The sequence below is a fragment of the Tribolium madens genome, unplaced genomic scaffold (assembly GCF_015345945.1).
Source record: "Tribolium madens isolate multiple individuals breed KSU strain unplaced genomic scaffold, Tmad_KSU_1.1 Scaffold_20;HRSCAF=117;Tcas5.2_LG4, whole genome shotgun sequence".
In the NCBI taxonomy this organism is placed as follows: Eukaryota; Metazoa; Arthropoda; class Insecta; order Coleoptera; family Tenebrionidae; genus Tribolium; species Tribolium madens.
The window spans coordinates 10866677-10885087 of NW_025400985.1; the positions used below are offsets into that span (position 1 = coordinate 10866677).

Below are 18411 nucleotides of genomic sequence, written 5' to 3' on the forward strand. Positions count from 1 at the left end.
GTACCTATTAGTCATCATTTCGTTTGATTATTTCCAAATAATATTAACAATGACCGCCTATTTGAAATAATTAAATTTGTGCACATTTTTGAACTGATTTATTTGGCAATAATTTTTGCTGTAATAGGACGTTTGTTTACGATGACATAGATTTAATTTGTTGTGTTTATCGAATCAAGTTTTCTCTTGTAAAAATAACACACATGAATAGTTTTACACTATTTATTTGTTCATCTCATATAAAATATTTACAATTATTTGTGTTAACATATACACATAATTATTAAATAAAATTCGTGGTCACATTAATGGCCGCCCTTTGATCACTCATTTGTAACGGTAATAATTGCAGTCGATTTAATTATTTATAAAACTAGTATTAATTGTTAATTAAAAGCGTTTAATTCAGGAAGCGATGCTTTTAAGCGTATTTTTCATCTAAATGTACGTCAAAGACGACAACGTCCCCTTCAATATGGACGGTATCAATATTATCGACGGTTCCTCGAAATTTAAATTCTCCGGCTAGTTTACCGTCTATCCAAACAGAAAAATGATCGTTCTCTCGTCGGATTGCCATAGTGAAAGGTGAGCCGGGCGCAAATTGGAATCCAGGAGTGCGCTCTTCTTGACCCCAACCTCCGTCAATCCAAGCGTTCCTTACGAACAACGGCTCCCCCGAACCCATACCTGGAATATCCCAAGAAAACCCTTTGAATTTTTACCGATTAGATAAGGCACATTAAATATAGGTTGCCTTCTCGGCACCCCCATGAAAAATTAAGCAATATAGCAACGTTGTTCCCTTATCCAATTAAATAAATCACGTTATAACGCTGTTACAGTGCGAGTTGTTTGAGCTTTGTACCAAATTAAATCAATTAATAATGCATCGCAACACACTACACTGATGGCCAGGTCGTCTAATTAGAACCAAACTAAATCGGATAACCCGGCAAAATTTTTTTAGTTGAAAATTCATTAGTACGTACTAAAGCGTGGATTCAAATGCAACGGAATTCGGGGATGCGGCCATCGATGCGACCCCTCTTGTAGATTAACGTAGAACGAATGGGGTAGAATTTTTACCCGGCCGTAAATCTCTAATTGCCAGTCTCGCTGAAAACCTCCAGGCAATAAAAACGTAACCGGAGTATCCTGAAAAGCACATAAAAACATCACCTGAAAAATCATGTAAAATTTAATTATCTCCCACTGTTTTTACAGCAACATGATCGAGAAAACGCCAAGACAAATATTGAAAAATCGAAGATAAAGGCCCCCTTATTATTAAAACTAAGCTGTTGCTATTTAGATGCTCCACAAAGTACATCAACTCTTAAAACAAGTTATTCCTCCACAAACTTCCAAACTTTTTTTATTAAAAAATTGTATTAAAGTTTTGCTCAAACTGCAAACTCTCCCACTACCGGATGCTACCAAAAAAAGAAAAATACTAATTGTTCAATTTTAATTGCAATTTTCTATTCAATTTTTTATTTTCTTCTCTGTAATGAATAAAAAATTGATGTTTATCAACTTCTTTCTTTAGATATTGCTTCTAAGAAAGAAGAGGAGACCTTTATAACAATATTTGTCTTTTGAAACCCCAGTATAAAGAAATAGCTCGTGTTTTTGTCGTATTGATCGCCAGTGAGGGATGTAATTGGCAATTAGTGCTGCCTGCATGTGGGGAGTTAGATAAATACAGTAAAGTGTGTTAAGAATGCCCGAGAAAATTCCCCTCCAAGTCAACCCCAAGCAATTAAAAACATTTCCCGCAACTCCTATTACCATTCCGACTTTGAGAGCATCGGCCTCTCGATGTCCCACGGTGACTTTAGGCACGGTTCCAGGGCTGATTTCCGGATAAATTTGCAGTTGCTTGTAGTCGACTCCCAGAACATCGACACAGCCCTACACACATTAATAATCCACGAGAAAACCACCTTGTGAGAATCACCTGTATGTCAATTCCGGTGACTTTGGGCAAAGCCACCCGGAACTTGTAACTGCAAAAAAACACTCCCTCCACCGCTACTAGGTACTCCCCGTTGCCGATAAGAATGCAAACGTTGAATTTTCCTTCTCGGCGAAAGGGGAATTTCACCGTGGAGGTTTTTTCTTCGTCTCCCCATTGGCCGTTTAGTCTAGTGTTTCGCACGATGTAGTGTTGGAGGAGGCGCGGATTCAAATGGAATGCCACGTCCGCCGTTGGACTTTTGCCGCATGTTAAATTCACCGCAAATCTGCAAAAAGGAAACGATACGTCATTAGATTAAGCCGTTTTTATTGCGACGGTTCTTTCGTTTTTTGAGAAACGGCGGAAAAACGACCATCACCGCCACCACAAGACTCCATAAATCAGTTCCAAGTAATTAATTGTAAAGGAAACAGCCTGCAATAGCCCAGTCGGCATCCATCAACGGCCATTTGTCACGTTATGTCAATGGGCCGTGGAATGACGAGACAACCACACCAGATGCAATATCGATTTTAACTTTTTTAATTAATATTATATACGCCCAGAACGAAAAAAATATTCACTCGATTAGCTCGTCTAGTGGATTGAACAGAGACGAAGTATTAGAACCCAAACAAATTGTATTTAGTTATACAGAGTAATTTTGAGGTATGTGCAAATATTTTAACCGGCGGTAGTAGAGCTCAAAAGAAGTCAAAATAACTCAACTTGCCTTATCCGAATGTTTATAGTTTCTGAGATATAGAGGGTGAAACCTCCACATTGGCGTTGAAAAAATTATCAAAATAATGCAACGTAAACTAATTATGAACCTTTTGAGTACTGTATCCCAAAGTTTACACTGCTATAGTACCTAATCGGAAACATTTAAGGTAATGAAATTGGGTGATATCTTCAACAAAAAAAATTTGTTTCAAAATTTTTCTGTGCCTGTTTTTTGCTAATTGTAACTTTTTTTTTAAATAGATTTTGAAGATCTAACTTTAGAGGTCATATTTGTTTTATTTTGTTTTATTCGACGAACTAAACCTTCTGTATCTCAAAAAACTATAAACATCCGGATTAGGCAAGTTAAGTTGTTTTGACTTCTTTTGAACTCTATTGTTAAAATATTTGCACATACCTCAAAATCAGCCTGTATAATTGAAAACCTTGAAAATCTTTTCTTTTAGTTAAAACTAAATTCAATCATAACTATTTATTTTCTTACGTGCAATCACTATTTCAGACATTAACTCATTAAAACACATTTTTAGAGAAAAATTTGGTGTTCTACTACAATAATTTTGCAGAAAAGTTAGAGTTAATATTAATTATAAAAAATTATAAAAAATATTAAGTGCTTTTTCAACAGTAAAATTACCAATACATAGAAAAACAAAAAAAAACTAAATTTTTATCACTACGTAATACCTAAATAAAAAAGAAGAGAACAAAACATGGAAAATATATTATATGTATTGTTGGTTGCCTACACTGAATGGATCAATCAAAATTCACAATTATTTATTCATTACCAAAATTTATTTTTATATCGAATAGAAACCGTTTTAAAAATATAAGATTTGCACATACTATATTAAAACGCGTAACACAAAACTTGTTTATACAGGGTTATTCATTAATATGAAGCAATATTTAAACCTCAAAAATGACCTATAAAATGATTCAAATAATAATTCGTGTCCTATCTCTACTGATAAAAATTTTACAGCTCTCGAAATGTGGAAATGGAAATTTGTTTTTTTTTTGTAATAACTTCGGAACCATTTCACCAAATATTATAAAATTTGGAATAGTTACTTACGAGAACATACTTTTTAAACTAGTAATCACGAAAACCAGATACATCTTTTCAATTTCCTGTTCCAACAGTTGCAGGTCATATTTTCTGTGTTTTTTCGTTTTCTTGGCCTCTTAACATTAATTTTTTATTACTCAAAACAATAGAGTAACCAATTTTGAATAAAAGCATAACCTTTAATAACCCTAAAATTGACCGTTTTAAAGATATCTTAATTTAAACTGAGGACTGCACAACGCTGAAAGCAAAAAGTATGAATTTTGAATGAGCGATATCCACGGTAACGAATGACCATGGTTACATAACTTGCTGTCAGGCATCTGTCAACTTGAGATTGGACGATTTTTAGACGACTAATCGAAAAAATTTAATAGATAAAAGGATTTACCTCAGTCACCTAACATAACTTACAATAAATCGAAATGGATCTCGTAGCATATAATTCATAAAAAATTCACAAAAATTTAACAAGCGTTACCAATATTTCCAATATGTTTCTCCCAAACAATTACAGTCCCCCGGCTATGTTTAAATTTAAAAATAATAAATTGATTAAATAAAAAAACAAAAATAAATATATTTAAGCTGCCTATGCCTAGGCAAAAGTTTTTCTTCCATTTTTTAAATTATTTATTTACAAAGAAAAAATGTTTTTTGTGTCCATGTAAAACAATTTGTTTGAATGTAAATGTTTACACAATTTATAAAAAGTGGTTATTAATTTTGTAGCTAAAAATTTTATCGCCGCTAATTTAATAATGTTAATTTTTTTTTTTTGATATGCTACGATAATTGTGCTACCCATAAATAAAACATTAACTGGTTTCAGTCATTGCTCTTTCAAAAATTAAAATCAACATTTATATTTTTATTATACTACCCACCCCACAACATAAATAGATTAATACAAGTAGAAAAAGAAAAAAGAAATGAAGTCGAATAATGAACGTGTATTGTTGGTTGCCTACATACACTACAAATTTCGCATTGAATCAATCATTTCCGAAATGTATTTTTAGTAGGTATCGAATAAGAAGCGTTTTTATAATACAAAATCCGCCCACTGCTTCAGCGGTAAATTTACTTAAATAAAACACTCACAAAAGTTAAATTAAACCGGAAATTACACGAGGGAGATTAATAATAAAACTTGCAGATATCGCTTTTGTTTAAAATGTTCCATTGTTTCTGTTGTAACGAAGAAAAAAATAAACTCAGTACTTTATTAGATGTTTTTTACATCCTACTATTGTATTGTTCATACCTGTACCGCAATTAACATAAAATTCGCCATTGTGTTGAAAACAAAAAACTGTCATCATCATAACCAATCGTAGTGAACGTCATAGCTACACCAATCAATTTTCGGTGGTGAAAGTGGGAGACTGGTGTTAACACCTCTTTGGTGTTTTTTTATCTACTATTTAATGACTCCAGGGCCCAATCAAAACCGGTCGCACGCCACGTGTTCTCACATTTCAAACAAGTGAAAAAATGTAATTTAGGGCGATGTATACTGTTATCTCATATTTATTTATTGACACCAAGGCCACACAATTTAATATGTGGCAACAAGCGAATAATGTCGGCAAACTCGCCAAAAATAAATTTATTTTAAAGTACAGACCTTGAGCATTTCGGCAACACGATTCCGGTGACATAAATCGCTTTTCCGGCGCATAAATCCGGCGGCAGGTCGGCCGCGAAAGGCACTTTCTGTCGAACACAATAAGAGATGTCATTTTTTATCTGCATTATACTAAATTGAATTCGAGAAATCACTAAGCAATTATCACAGCTGGGATGACATGTCAAGCTTATCTTGCCAGTGCGTCCTCAAAAGAAATTAGGTATTATTTAGCACTTTCTACCTGAGTATCGACCAACAGTGCGGTCAAAACCAACACCAAAAGTTTCTAAAATCAAATTTACCGCCGTTGGGAGTGACGATTCTGTTTTGTTTTGCAATGCCACCTCGACATGTTTGGGACTTTTCGCAAAGCAACAACACTTCACTGTTTTTTCAGTGTGAGCAGACATTTTTCATGCTAGGCGTGTCGAAAGCGCGGTTTCAACTGAAGGTAATAGTTATAAATAAATTCAGCTCGATGTTTTTCCACATGGGTGCAAGGAAAATAGGTGACTGACTAATAAACCATTCATTTTCCGTGATAAGAATTTTAATTGCACCAAGATTTAGCACTTACGTCGTTTTTGTTTTTAATGGGTATATGTCAACAGGTGGATTGGGGGCGTGTCAAGGTTTAAAGATTTGCAATGTTTCAATTTAAGAATTTTTTATTTTTAAATAAACATTGACATAGTAAATGGAAAACTTACGTTACATAACAAGTTACTTAAATAAAATATTTAAAAATCCATTCATTTAAGGCAATCTGCAGGTCACCATCAACAATACTCCTCATCTCTCAGGAATGGATGATTCATAACACTAGAAACTAAGTAATTAACATTACATTTGATTTGGTGTTCAGTTGTTTATCATTACAAAGAGTAGAATATGCTTTAAAAAATACGTCCTAAGTAAAACACATAACAAAAATATTTTTGTAAAATAATGATTAAGAGTGTAGGTTAAATAATAACTCGTGTGGTAACTATTTTATAAATAACTTGCTGAAAAATAACTTATAATACTCGAGGGTGGACCTTAACCCAATGAAAATTTGGAATACTGACCCGAAAAGAAATAAATTCCGACAAAACAAACAATAAATAAATACAACAATTTTGTACTATATTAAAAATTTACAAGTTTAACGTTTATTTACAAGTTTACTCTTACTGCCTTTGGACGTTCTTGAAGAACCACTCTGTAAACTTGCGTAATTGCTGCACGGCACTCTGTGCTTGATCCTTCAACTTCTTGTTCTCCTCTTTCAACCTCCTCACTTCGTTCTCCAGCGACAGCCTCCTCCGCGTCTCCCGTTTTAAACTTGACTCTAAATCCGTCACGTGGTTTTGCAATTCCGGGACACTCGTGCTGGAACTCACTCTAAAACAAGCCGATTCAGAAGAATTCAATCAAGTAATTGGGCGACTTACGAAGAGGTAATCGACGCATCGATTGGGGCTTCCTCGTCCCATTTCCCTTCGTCGCGTTTGTAACTATCGGAAGCCACTTGCATCAGAACTCGAGTGGCCGTGTCCACAAGAGTGGGCCAATCTTCCGGAACTGGATATTCCTCGAGAGACACGACCGATTTTGTTTTGGTATTGAGCTCGTCTTTGGAACCTTTAAATTCGGCGGGGAGAGGACTGGACGTGGTGCTAGCATTGGAAATAACGGTGGCGGGTCGAGCCATGGTTAGAATCACCTCTGGCTGGGTTTTGTGCGTTGATAAACTGAAAGTTTTGCAATTATGGGGGGCCTTTGGAGGGTGTTTAGCAAACCTGGTTGTTTCCTTCGGTTCGGTTGAAGCCTCGATACTGTCTGGATTTATCAATCGCAGCAACTCTTCTTGGAAATTACTCGAGGATAAATTCGCGCTGTTTCGATTCGAAGAACGGGGGGTAACACCAGGTCTTAGTTTCGCTTCGCCGTTAACTGATCTGGGGCTGTGATTGCGACTATTACTTGTCAATTGCTTCGTCCTACGACTCTTTGGGGACACGTTTCCGCTACCATTGGACAACTCATCCTCGCTCCCTAACCCATACATGGAACTATCAGTCGAGTGGCCATCATTCAACCGGAAGTCGTTCAATTGTCTCATCACATAATCGCTTTCTTGTCGTTGCTGCTTCGCATTGTTTTTTTCCTTGTAGGTCTCATAATCGGTATTATTGTGAACAACAGCAGTCAAAGGTTGTGAATAGTTGACGTGTTGTAAAGGTAAAGAATGACTGATTTGTACTTTACTGTGATGTATCGGTTGTGGCCCAAAATGATTATGAGATACTTGTATTTGATTGGTGCGTTTAGGGGTCGGGAAGACGTTGTTCGATCTTGATGGTGTTTTCTGTGGTACTGGTGGTACTTCCAACTCTTGTAAAACATCGTACCACTTGTCGTCACCCGAATGCCCGCTCGAGGAACTCGTGAGGGTTCCTTCAGGATTATGAAACGATTTAGAACTACTTCCGGTACCATAACCAGAACTATTACTCGATCTCGGTGGCGAGAAACTCCTCTCGTAGATCCGACGGTGGTTCCCCGCTTGTTGCATCTGTGGTGCTTTTCTCGACTTACCATCATCCAAATTCTCGTAATCTCCTTCATAGTTACCTTCGTTATATTTACAATTTTGTAAAGTGCAGCCTTTACGGGGAGATCCGTCGGGTAAAGGCGGTATCACAGTTAAAATTACAACGATTGACGTTTTGAGAAGATCGACCATTTGGTCGTATGTCAAAGTCGAAACTGCAACTTTGCAAATTTCAACAAGACGTGAATTTTGACGTAGACCTCCATGCCAAGCCTCACCGGAGCTTTCAACCAAAGTTACTATACCATCAGGTTGGACATGGAAACCAAGCTGACCCATTATATTCCGTTTTAGGGATAATTCAGTAGCCATTACTCCTTGTGTCACCGCTTGTAGCCTCTCCACAACTTCCATCAACTCATCACGGTCTCCTTGCCCATCTCTCATGTGTATAGTCATACATTCCCCTTGGTGGTGGTAGATCCTCAACCCATTTGACGGTGTCGACCACCCCAAAATCGATTTACACGGAGTCACAAACACAATCTGTTTCGATGTTTCTTCAATCAAAACCAAACTATCGGTACTAATTCCTAAGAAACATTCGATTCTCTGCGATTGGCCCCAATCATCCAACAACACCTGCCACAAAATCGCCCCTCTTTGACAAGCATCCGCTAAAAATCTCAGCCTGATCTTATCCTTCTTTTTACTACTAAAAATCGAAAACTTCTGGTGCGTATCCACAGGCGTCGACGTCGAACTATTCGTTACCAACTCCTTTAAATACTCTTGTCTGGTTCGAGTGGCCATTGTCACGAATTTCTCCGAGCGATGAGCAGCATTTTCCGCATTGACGACTTTGGCTAACAGGAACTCAGCGAAAGCTTTGCCTTTTGGAAAAATAGCACCGTCTTTGATTGGAGGACCGAAAACCTCGACGTCTTTCGAACGACTCACTGCCACTTTATAGTGAGTGTTTTCGGTACACGGATTTATGGCTTGCACCACGATAAAGACGTGTTGAAACTGTGACCGGATTCCTTTCGGTGTGAAGGGTAAAGCCCCCGGTTCTTGGAACACTATCGTTACGATATCGTTACCGATGTGACGTTTACGGAGGAGCTGTTGCCGGTTGTTTGGCGTAAACGGCAACATTGTCGAGACGTGAAACATAATTTCGCAGTCCTGGTATTGCGAATATACCGAAAATAAACCGGTGGAATCGGCTGTAACACAATAATTGAAAATAGGAAATTACAGTTTACTGAATTACCCACATTTGTTATCCAATCCGGCCTTATACTTCGAGAATCCTTTAAGTCGGACTGTTTTCCCGATCGTTTCTAGAAATTCGACGAAAGCAGGACCGGCTTCTTCATTATTGTACATTTCCTCTTCCGATGATTGTCCCGCTTTACAATACATTACGCCGACTTTGTAATGATTGTTAAGTCCTTGTTCGTCCAATTTCAGTAATTGTTCTTCGGTTTGTTGGTTCTGGACTCCTAATCGTAACGAACTCAATTGGATTTCAGGGGCAACGTATTCGAGAACTTCTTTTATGTTAAAAGTTTTGCTACTACTCGATGCCTTAATACTGGGAATGGCATCTTCAAGAATCGATCCTCTGAAGGTTTGAAGTTCAGAAGTACGGATCACCAGTCGATATTGGTATTGCATTACTGAAGATGAAGAGTGGTTGTCTAAATGAATGACTTTCTCGCGCCTTATGGAAATTGCCACGGGACCGAGTTGTTCATCCATTCCAAACCAATTCTGGTGCTCTGCAATAAAAATAACGAATTTTCGCGCATTCCTCATTTTATTGTGTCATAAAATGAGCAACTACCTTGTCCGTAGAAATACTTTCGGTAGTATAAAGCGCCCTGATCAACGCTTTCAATGGGTCTGGGTAGACGCTGGTAGGGACATGTGGAATGTCTCCAATGCGTTTCACCTGGAGGGAATTCTAAGACGGCAACCCCGTAAGCTAGAGGTGGACGATGTAGAGGTTTCTTGCAGCCTAAACCTTGAGTACTTTGCAATCTGGTCAAACTAACAATTCGTTCTTCTTCACCTCCAATTTCGTTGCGAAAGAACGGACAACTTTGTACGAGATCGTTGTTTTGTCCATCACCATTGTCTTCTTCTCCACTGTCACCATCTGAGGTAAAAGATTTGGCTAACATAGACGCGGCCGAAGCGCCCGTCGTTGTGTTCCGTCTCTTGGCTAAAATCCGCCTTAACCTGTCAAAAACCCAATTTAAAACGTTCCAAAACCTCGCATCGACTAACCTAGCCGTATAATTCAAATTCGTCGTCAAAGACTGACAGTCATAATGGCAGAAAGCCCTCCTCCTTGCAATTTCCTCAGCTTCGGCCGAACAAATAACACTACAACTACTGGAAGACGTATTCACCATGCTATCGTCCATGGCTTGTCTTTGATTTTTCACGTTAACGGGTCCGTTGCCCCAAAACCTCGACAACTTCACCCTCGACTTGGGGCTGCTGGGAACGCCCGCGTCTTCGACGCTTTCGACATCGACCTTCCCTCGGAGGTACTCCGCGGGACCTGGTGATCGCTGATCGGCGGCGATGGCTCCCAGAACGGCCGGTTGGTAGTCCTGGAGCATGGCAAAGAACGACTCGCCGACTCCCGAAGGCCGATCGATGACGTCGATGCTGCCGTGACTGCCGTACTCGCGTTTCAGCGTCGGCGTCGACGGATTCGAGGGACGGCCGTTGTGGTCCAGGAGTTCCAAGCTGGAGTTGCTGCGGTAGAGCTGCTCGGGGGCTAAATGGTGGCGGCGCGTGGACGACTGGTGGCGGTCGTTGAATGACGATCTCGAGAGGCCGGCGTTTGCCCATGCACGGTGCACGTGGGTGTTGTAGTAGTCCACGGCTTGGGCCGTGCGGTCGCGGGCCCGGCTTCCCGAAACCGGCGCTCTAGGTGGCGCGGGCCCACATTCTTGCAAGCCGATCATCCCATCACGCTGAAAAAAAAATAACTCAATTAAAAAAAAAAACAGAATTATCTTTTTTGGTGGGTGTAATGCAAGTCAATGTTTCTTTGAAGTGTCTAATTGTGGAGGTATGGCGTCTGTCGTAAAGGTTAAAAACGTGGAGCATCTGTTCTGGAAAAGATTAAATTCTGCTTACAGCTGGCTTCGTAATATATCGCCCGCAAATAATAAATTCGAGTAAATTAGCCCTTTTTGACATGATTAAAGGTCAGTTATTTTTGGTACATTATCGTTTGATTTTCGTACAGGAAATAATACCGGACGGAAATAAGATCCAGTCTAGCGTATCTCCTCCTACACAACATCGACAACAACTGATAAAATATAAAATCAAACACTTGAAATAATCATAATTGAAAACTCTTTCATTGTTATAAAATGAAAGAGAAAATTACTTTTAATAACAGTAATCTGCAGAAAGGAAAATGAAATAATGTTTGTTCCAAATTGTGAAATCACAATAAGCTGAAATTTCAATCGCAAAGCATTAATATTAATATTTTTTGCTTTTTGTTACTTAAATGTCGTTATAATTAAAAAATTCGTGGGTACAAAATAAATGAGCGTCCTATTATCTTTTGTTATTGTTAAGTAGCAAAATTATTGTGTCAGAAGAGATGCCTTTTTTAATTCAATAAAGTTTTGTTTTTCGTGAATAAAATCAACTTTTTGCGCTATTAGACACTATTCGATTATTTACTACGTTTGTTTCCAAGACAGTAAGTTGTATTTTACTCGTTGCTATCCCAAACTCGTCGGTAAGTATTTTGTTTATTGTTGCTAACGACAAACTCGTCGGTAAGCATTCAAAGTCGTCGCCAAAGTATTTTGACGTTCTAGAACATCTTTTATACAGTGCGATCAAAAAGTCTTTCTATCAAGTAGGCGTAGGTATTAGTTGAGGACGTATGACGCCTGGTAGTTCGTATGTCAGCTAGGTCTCAAAAAATTAAAATATTGATCTAAGCAAATTGAATTATCATTTGAAACGTCATTGTGACATTTTATCTTCCACAGACACACGTTTTAAATTTCTAGGCTTGCTTGATAGACAGACTTTTTCATCACACTCTATATTTTATTAAAAAAACTAACAAAAATCAATCACGCAAAAAATGTCATAAGCATCTCGAACATAATTAAGGACTTTACCTATCTCAGACAATTCGTCGCTTCGCTCCTCTTCCAAACAATTGTCGTCGATCGGTAAAATGTCCTCTCTAAGGATTTTTTTCCCAACAGGGAATAAAGTGAGGGATTAAATAAAAAAATACCGATTTTTACTCTTACAATAAACTAGAATTGAATAAATTTAATCTTTTGAGTGTTTCTTAACATAAACAAATTCCTTGATAACTCATAAAATTGAGCAACTGAATGATATGAATATTTTTACAAATTATTTGACATTTGACAAATACAGTATAAAAACTGAAAATATACAATTTTTAACTTAATTTAAAATTTTACACTTCAGAGTTTTTGAGTAATGACATCATTGACATTTTTTTAAATGAAAACCCCTAATTTTTTTAGCCACTTCGTTGGATTTTTTAGCCACTTCGTTCTAATTGTCAACATGACAAAATATTTAACATTACATAAAGTTTTCGAGAAAAAAAATCACAAAAAAAGTGAAATAATATCAACAAAAAACAAACATACAACTTTAAATCAAGTTGAGAATTTTGTATTTTAAAAGAAAAAGGACCTGTTCGAGCATTTTTGTCAAAAAAAATGTTATCAGTTTTAATAAATAAGATTATTCCATAATTTTGCCGCTCACTGTACCTAAACATTTTCTTATGATATTAATTTAGTCTGTTGGGAGAAACGTCTTGTATACATCTCTGGAATAAATATCGTTAATTCCTCGAGATTAAATAAGTATTCCCTTGATTCCTTAAGTGTTACTTTCAAATAACGTATTACCAATGATGAAACGTAAAAATTCGTTATTTTGCTTTTTTATTATTTTCAGCTATGTAACCCCTTATGGCCTAAAAGCTTAATTTCTTCAAAAAAAAACTAGGAAATTCAATAACTTTTAATTACTGCTGATAGTTTCACAAGTATAGTAAAAATTTTGAGTTCACAACAAAGAAATTAATACTTGCTGTTTTGTAATTTTTTTAACATTTAAATTTAATTTTTTTAGCAAAACTTAACCATTAAATAATATTGTCTGCTTGGTTTTAGACCGGGTCTTCTAAATACCACAAATCACTTCTATTGGCACTTTGTGACACTTCATTTTCGATAGATTCTAAAAAAAATTCCTCGCCCATTTGGAAATCTCTGTCATTCCTTGTCCACGTCACGCTTCGGCATATCTCAACAAAGCCTCATGTTCTCAAATGACCCGACATGAGTCACTTAATCCAGTGGCAGCGTCGAATTCTTCCGAAAAACCTCCCGACTTTTACCAATTTTCCGTCTTTTGAACTTTGACCTAGTGAACTAGTTGAAACGCCGTACTAAATAAACATAAATATCAACACTTTCTAAGGAAAAAATTACACCCACAATTTGATAAAAATGCAGTCATTGTACGACCATGTGTCGCATACCATCGCAGTCTATTCATAAGGAATCCCTTCGCTACTACTCATCCAACAAACGTAGGTGTGGACGAGGTGTGATAACAGTTCCCCACTTTTTGATAAGCTTTGTTGACTTGATGGACGAGATAAAAATTAATAACATGGATTTGGAGCGGTTTTTGTCACTAGAAAGGCAAAAATAACAGTGAAAACGTGATTTTTTTCATGCTTTACTTTATAATGTTGATACGTGGATCAATTGTGGCCTTTAACCCTCTTCAAGCTCAGTTTCTAACATTTTCACTCAAATCTAAGGTCACACATTTGTGTTATCGTTACGCTACGGGCTACGTTACGACTATTGATTAACCGTTCGCTCTACAGTTAGCTTTAACTCTGTTGGAAGTTATTACAGGATAACAGAATTAACAATGTTGCTTTTATAGCTCCTTATTCCTTTATTATAAACTTAAAAAAAAAAAAAACAATAACGAAATGGTGCCTTATCTTATCTGCCAATAACGATTATTATCTTATTTGCTTACTTTCCTATCAACCCGTGACATTTTTATTTATAATTTCGTATGAATCATATTTGAGTCATGGTCCATGACGTCGGAATCGACCCATTGTCTATGGATTAGTCTGACCCATGGTCATATTGATTAAGTTGGGAAAAAATGAATGGATTGTTTTCTTCAATGGGGGAGCAACAGTTGGTCCATATTTGTCTGTTGAATGTCCCTCATCGCAAGAATTTATAAACACGCCACTAACAAACCTAGGGGAAAGTCGAGATCTAGTTCACCATATGTCGGAAATACCTAGCAAATATTTACAATAGGCGGATGGCTTCTAGATATTAATTTTCATTTAATAAAACAGAAACACCGTTAAAATGCGATGATTCACTTCGACTGTTTGAAATAATAATGAAGCAGTTGCACACGACCGGATCGACGATTAAGAAATTAAAAGAATTTCTCATGGATGAAGTGTAATTTTCCCACGTGGCTTTTTACTTTTAACACCCGAAATGAGATGGTAACAATTACACGACATTGCCTTTTTTAAAGCGGGAAAACCTGATTTTCTAAATGTTTAAATGGAGTGTCAATTAAGAAATTTGAAATTTTTTTTCTCTAATACCACCACAAACAAGTTTTTTAGCTGGAACTAACAATTTAAATCAAGCGTTTTGCAATGTTCGGAAAAGGAGAACAGCATGAATTAATTGCAACTGAATTTTTCCGAGGTAAAATTTTACACAATATTGAAAAAAAAAATCGATAAGAAAATAAAGACTCGTTATTTTGACATTAATTGATAAGCGAGGAATATTAATTTCAGTGAAATTAAGCTTTTCCCACTTAGAATAATCTAATCTGAGAAACCCCAAATATGTAATAAAATATCGTCAAAAGTATAGGTTTTAAACAAGGAAATTTAAAAACTTGTTATTTTACCAATCTTAAAAGCCAAGAAGTTTTTATTGTGTAAAGTAAAATGTTTTAAAATCTCAGTATAAGTTTGGACTTCTCGTAACAAAACTTAAATAAAACTTACCATTTCGCCACTATTTTATAACAGAAAAGCTAAATTTTCCTAAGATTGAACTGTTATTGTTATAAAAATTATCTCAAAAATAAAAATCTTAAAAAAAATATTACAGTAAATAACTTAGTTTTAATACTATTAGTACAATAAAAATTACATTTTCAAAAAAAAGATATTACAGGAAAATTCCACATTTCGTATGTAAAATCACCTGAAAATTCACAGTTACACAAACTTTCTCACTGCATTTAATAATTTTAAAAATATAACCTGAAAATTATTCATAATATTTTATTTTGTGACGAAACGATTCATTCTATTAAATTTTAGTTTTTCTTACGTAAAAGAGATCGGTACTTCAAATCAGAAGACTGTCTTTAAACACGATTCATAATTTGATAAATATGTTTGAGTTTTGGAAGTATAGAAAAAGATTCAACATTTGCAATTTAGCAATAAAAAAAAAATTATTTCATTAACGTTTAGTTTTTCGCAAATGAATTCAACGATTTGATGTCCGAGAGTTTTTGCGTAAAATCATCTTCATAAAAATGTTTGATTTCAACGATACATACAAAATCAGAAATACATATGGTTAAATGTTCGGTTTCCATTAACAAAACTTTTTATTTGGTAATTCTGCTAATAGTAAACGCTTTACTAGAATTAAAAGTGTCACTTCTTTGGCGAACAAATTTTGCAAAATTGGGAGACAAAGACTCACTTTTAAGTGGAATAAAACATGCTATTTTTTCTCTAGCCAACAATAACATGCGCAAAATTAGAAAAAAAATATTTTTAGGTTTAAAAGTGTCAATAGCTAAGATTTAAAAAATGTGTAAGTTTACGATTAAAAGTAGAATTGCTTTGGTAAAATTTTTTTCCTAGTTTTAAAAACGTCAATTTCACCTTTCAAAAATGACATTAAAAATTTCATAATTTAATCCGACTGGTGAAAAACTTTATTTTATCAAAACTGGCGTTTCCTTAGTAATATTTAAAAATAAAATAAAAATTTGCCATAGAACAGAAGAGGTTGACTCTCGCAATCGAAAAGATTTTGTTTCTTGATAAAAGTAGTAGTTTCGAAAAGATTTACCTCAAAATCTGCTATTTGCCATGCTTGGGAAAGCGCGAAAAATTGGTGTCATGAAAAATGTGTTTTCCGACGTAAAATCAAGATTTTCGATTACGACTGATGGAGAAAAATGATAATAAAATTTTGTATTCTTATTTTTACGGCGTAGTGATGTTTTTGATGCAGTTTTTGTCGGAAAATCCGTCACAGTCGGGAAAACCTCATCGTCCATAGTTGGTCGAGAGACCGCGACGGAAATCAGCAATTACTCCTCTAGCGTAACAAACTAAAAATCCATTAGAAATCTCCGTAATACCGAATATCTTCAATGACATCAAAGCTGCGAATTCATCCTTCATTTCGTCGCACATCCGGCCGAAGGAAGAATCGACGGAAACCACCAACAATGGCGCGACGGCCAACAAAATTCCATTTTTCATCGTCGCCAATTAACTCTAATTGTCGACAATTAGAAGCAGCGGCGTCTCGTTTACAAAACTCCCCGAATATATCGGTAACAATGAGATGAGAAGCCGAGCTTTCACCAAGAATTCACACACGCGGTGGCGAAATTAGAACGACGCAATCTACCCACGCAAAATGCTCTTTTGTTTCGACAGCCTCGAGCCATTGCGGAACTTGTCTTCGAAAACAGACGTAATGCCAATGCGGGCTACAAGGTCACTACAAGTTAAATGTCTTCGACAAAGCCACTGACCGCTGCACGGACTGCTAGCGTCGCTGCACTTTCCACCACGAGGAAAAACATTTTTTTCGACCGACTTTGGACGACTGAACTAGATGCAATCTAGTTCCGTAATTAAGAAAATTCATTAATTTGCATTAATTACTACACTTTCACCATGTCGGAAACGGCAAAAAATATACCAGCGTATAAATTAAACAATGATTATCAAGGACATAAACATAAAAAAACTCAAAAATATCTAAACTCAAAAAATATTTACAAGTGTCAAGTAAGATGTATTCTCAAAGACTCTCAAGGCCAAACGAGTATTTTTGATAGTAATGATTCATAAAAATCAATAGTTAGTCGGTCACAAAAGTGCATAAAGACCAAATTAACATGAAACATCAGTTTTGTTGGTACTATCGTCATCAATTAAATAAAAATCTAAAGAAGAATGGCAATTATGTATTGAATTTTCCGAATAATAATAAATTTTGTTCTAATTTTCATATACGTAAAGATTATTCCGGAATCATACATTTTAATGCTTCCACTTTAGTGCAAGATTGTTTTAGATTGTTATTTTGATTTGGCCAATCACAAACACATTGTAAGAAATACAAAAATTCTACATGAAATAACGCCACATTACTTTTGCTTTTACAGTTTCCACAGAAAGCTATTTTTTTGAATTTCGGATTGTACCAACTTAACAAGACGACAGTTCTGGTGCCAAATTTCTGTTTTGACACTAGTATACACCCTATTTGGACCGGTAAAAATGCTCGTAAAACTTAAATTTTGTGTCTTTTCGGTCAATAAATCATTCCTCGCAGCTGCCGCATTTCCTTTCTTTGTTAAGTGTCCCATATAGTCCCATTGTGCTTCCTTTAACCCCGTTCGTTATGTGTCAAATCTGGGCATTCCATTGTCATTTCGGTCAAGTGTTGCCACCCACACCTCTGTGTTTCCCCCAACCCCATCATCAGCTGAAGCGGAAACGCGAGTTCACCGTCCACAGGAATTGATACGGCACGTAAAAGAGGATGACCGTGATCTCGTTCGATGACGTAACAACTGTTTCAGCGTTTCAACAATAGTGCCCCCCGACGCCGGAAACGGCGTCAAGGCCACGAAATTTCTACTTACGCCTTCGTTCTGAGATGATCGCTTTTGTCGAGGCACACAAAATAACGTCACCGTAGCGCCTTTTCCTCCACTTTTCGGTGTGTGTTTTTTCGAGTTGGCGTCGTCGATCACTAGGTGACAATGGTGCAGTGACGTTACGCGCACTACACTATGAAAAACGAACACATAATCAAAATAAAAACACAAATCGAACCGAAAATTTAAATGCACTACATGTCAAAACATTAAAACTCACAATAAAACGCGACTGCGTCACGAAAACTCGCCTCCGCACCACACCGCCCCACCCGAAGAACAAACAAACTCCAGTGGTGGTACCACTGCAGGGGAATACCGACCGAAAAGCACAGTTCCGAAAGATCTAAATGGCGTAAAAAGCCCACAATGCTACAACTAGCGCATGTCTT

At 36.5% G+C, this 18411-nt stretch overlaps 2 protein-coding genes across 5 annotated transcripts; both read right to left on the reverse strand.

The window, feature by feature from the left end:
• Positions 1–208: 208 nt before the first annotated feature.
• Positions 209–5913, reverse strand: LOC123004760 (galectin-4-like). Of its 2 annotated transcripts, XM_044398174.1 has the most exons (6): positions 5721–5913; positions 5416–5504; positions 1964–2249; positions 1795–1917; positions 993–1158; positions 209–690 (listed from the first exon to the last, which is right to left on the reverse strand). In XM_044398174.1, exons 1-6 carry the CDS (start codon positions 5826–5828, stop codon positions 422–424), a joined length of 1041 nt encoding a protein of 346 aa, XP_044254109.1. In that variant the 5' UTR covers positions 5829–5913; the 3' UTR covers positions 209–421. The 2 variants fall into 2 exon arrangements, with proteins under 2 accessions (XP_044254109.1, XP_044254110.1); XM_044398175.1 differs by lacking the exon at positions 5416–5504 and having other exon boundaries at positions 5721–5912.
• A 155-nt stretch (positions 5914–6068) lies between these two features.
• Positions 6069–18286, reverse strand: LOC123005112 (signal-induced proliferation-associated 1-like protein 1). Of its 3 annotated transcripts, XM_044398731.1 has the most exons (8): positions 18005–18285; positions 10256–10956; positions 9810–10207; positions 9238–9744; positions 7918–9186; positions 7203–7860; positions 6855–7154; positions 6069–6804 (listed from the first exon to the last, which is right to left on the reverse strand). In XM_044398731.1, exons 2-8 carry the CDS (start codon positions 10945–10947, stop codon positions 6591–6593), a joined length of 4038 nt encoding a protein of 1345 aa, XP_044254666.1. In that variant the 5' UTR covers positions 10948–10956; positions 18005–18285; the 3' UTR covers positions 6069–6590. The 3 variants fall into 3 exon arrangements, with proteins under 3 accessions (XP_044254666.1, XP_044254665.1, XP_044254663.1); XM_044398730.1 differs by having other exon boundaries at positions 7203–9186; positions 18005–18284; XM_044398728.1 differs by having other exon boundaries at positions 6855–9186; positions 18005–18286.
• Between the last annotated feature and the right edge of the window lie 125 nt (positions 18287–18411).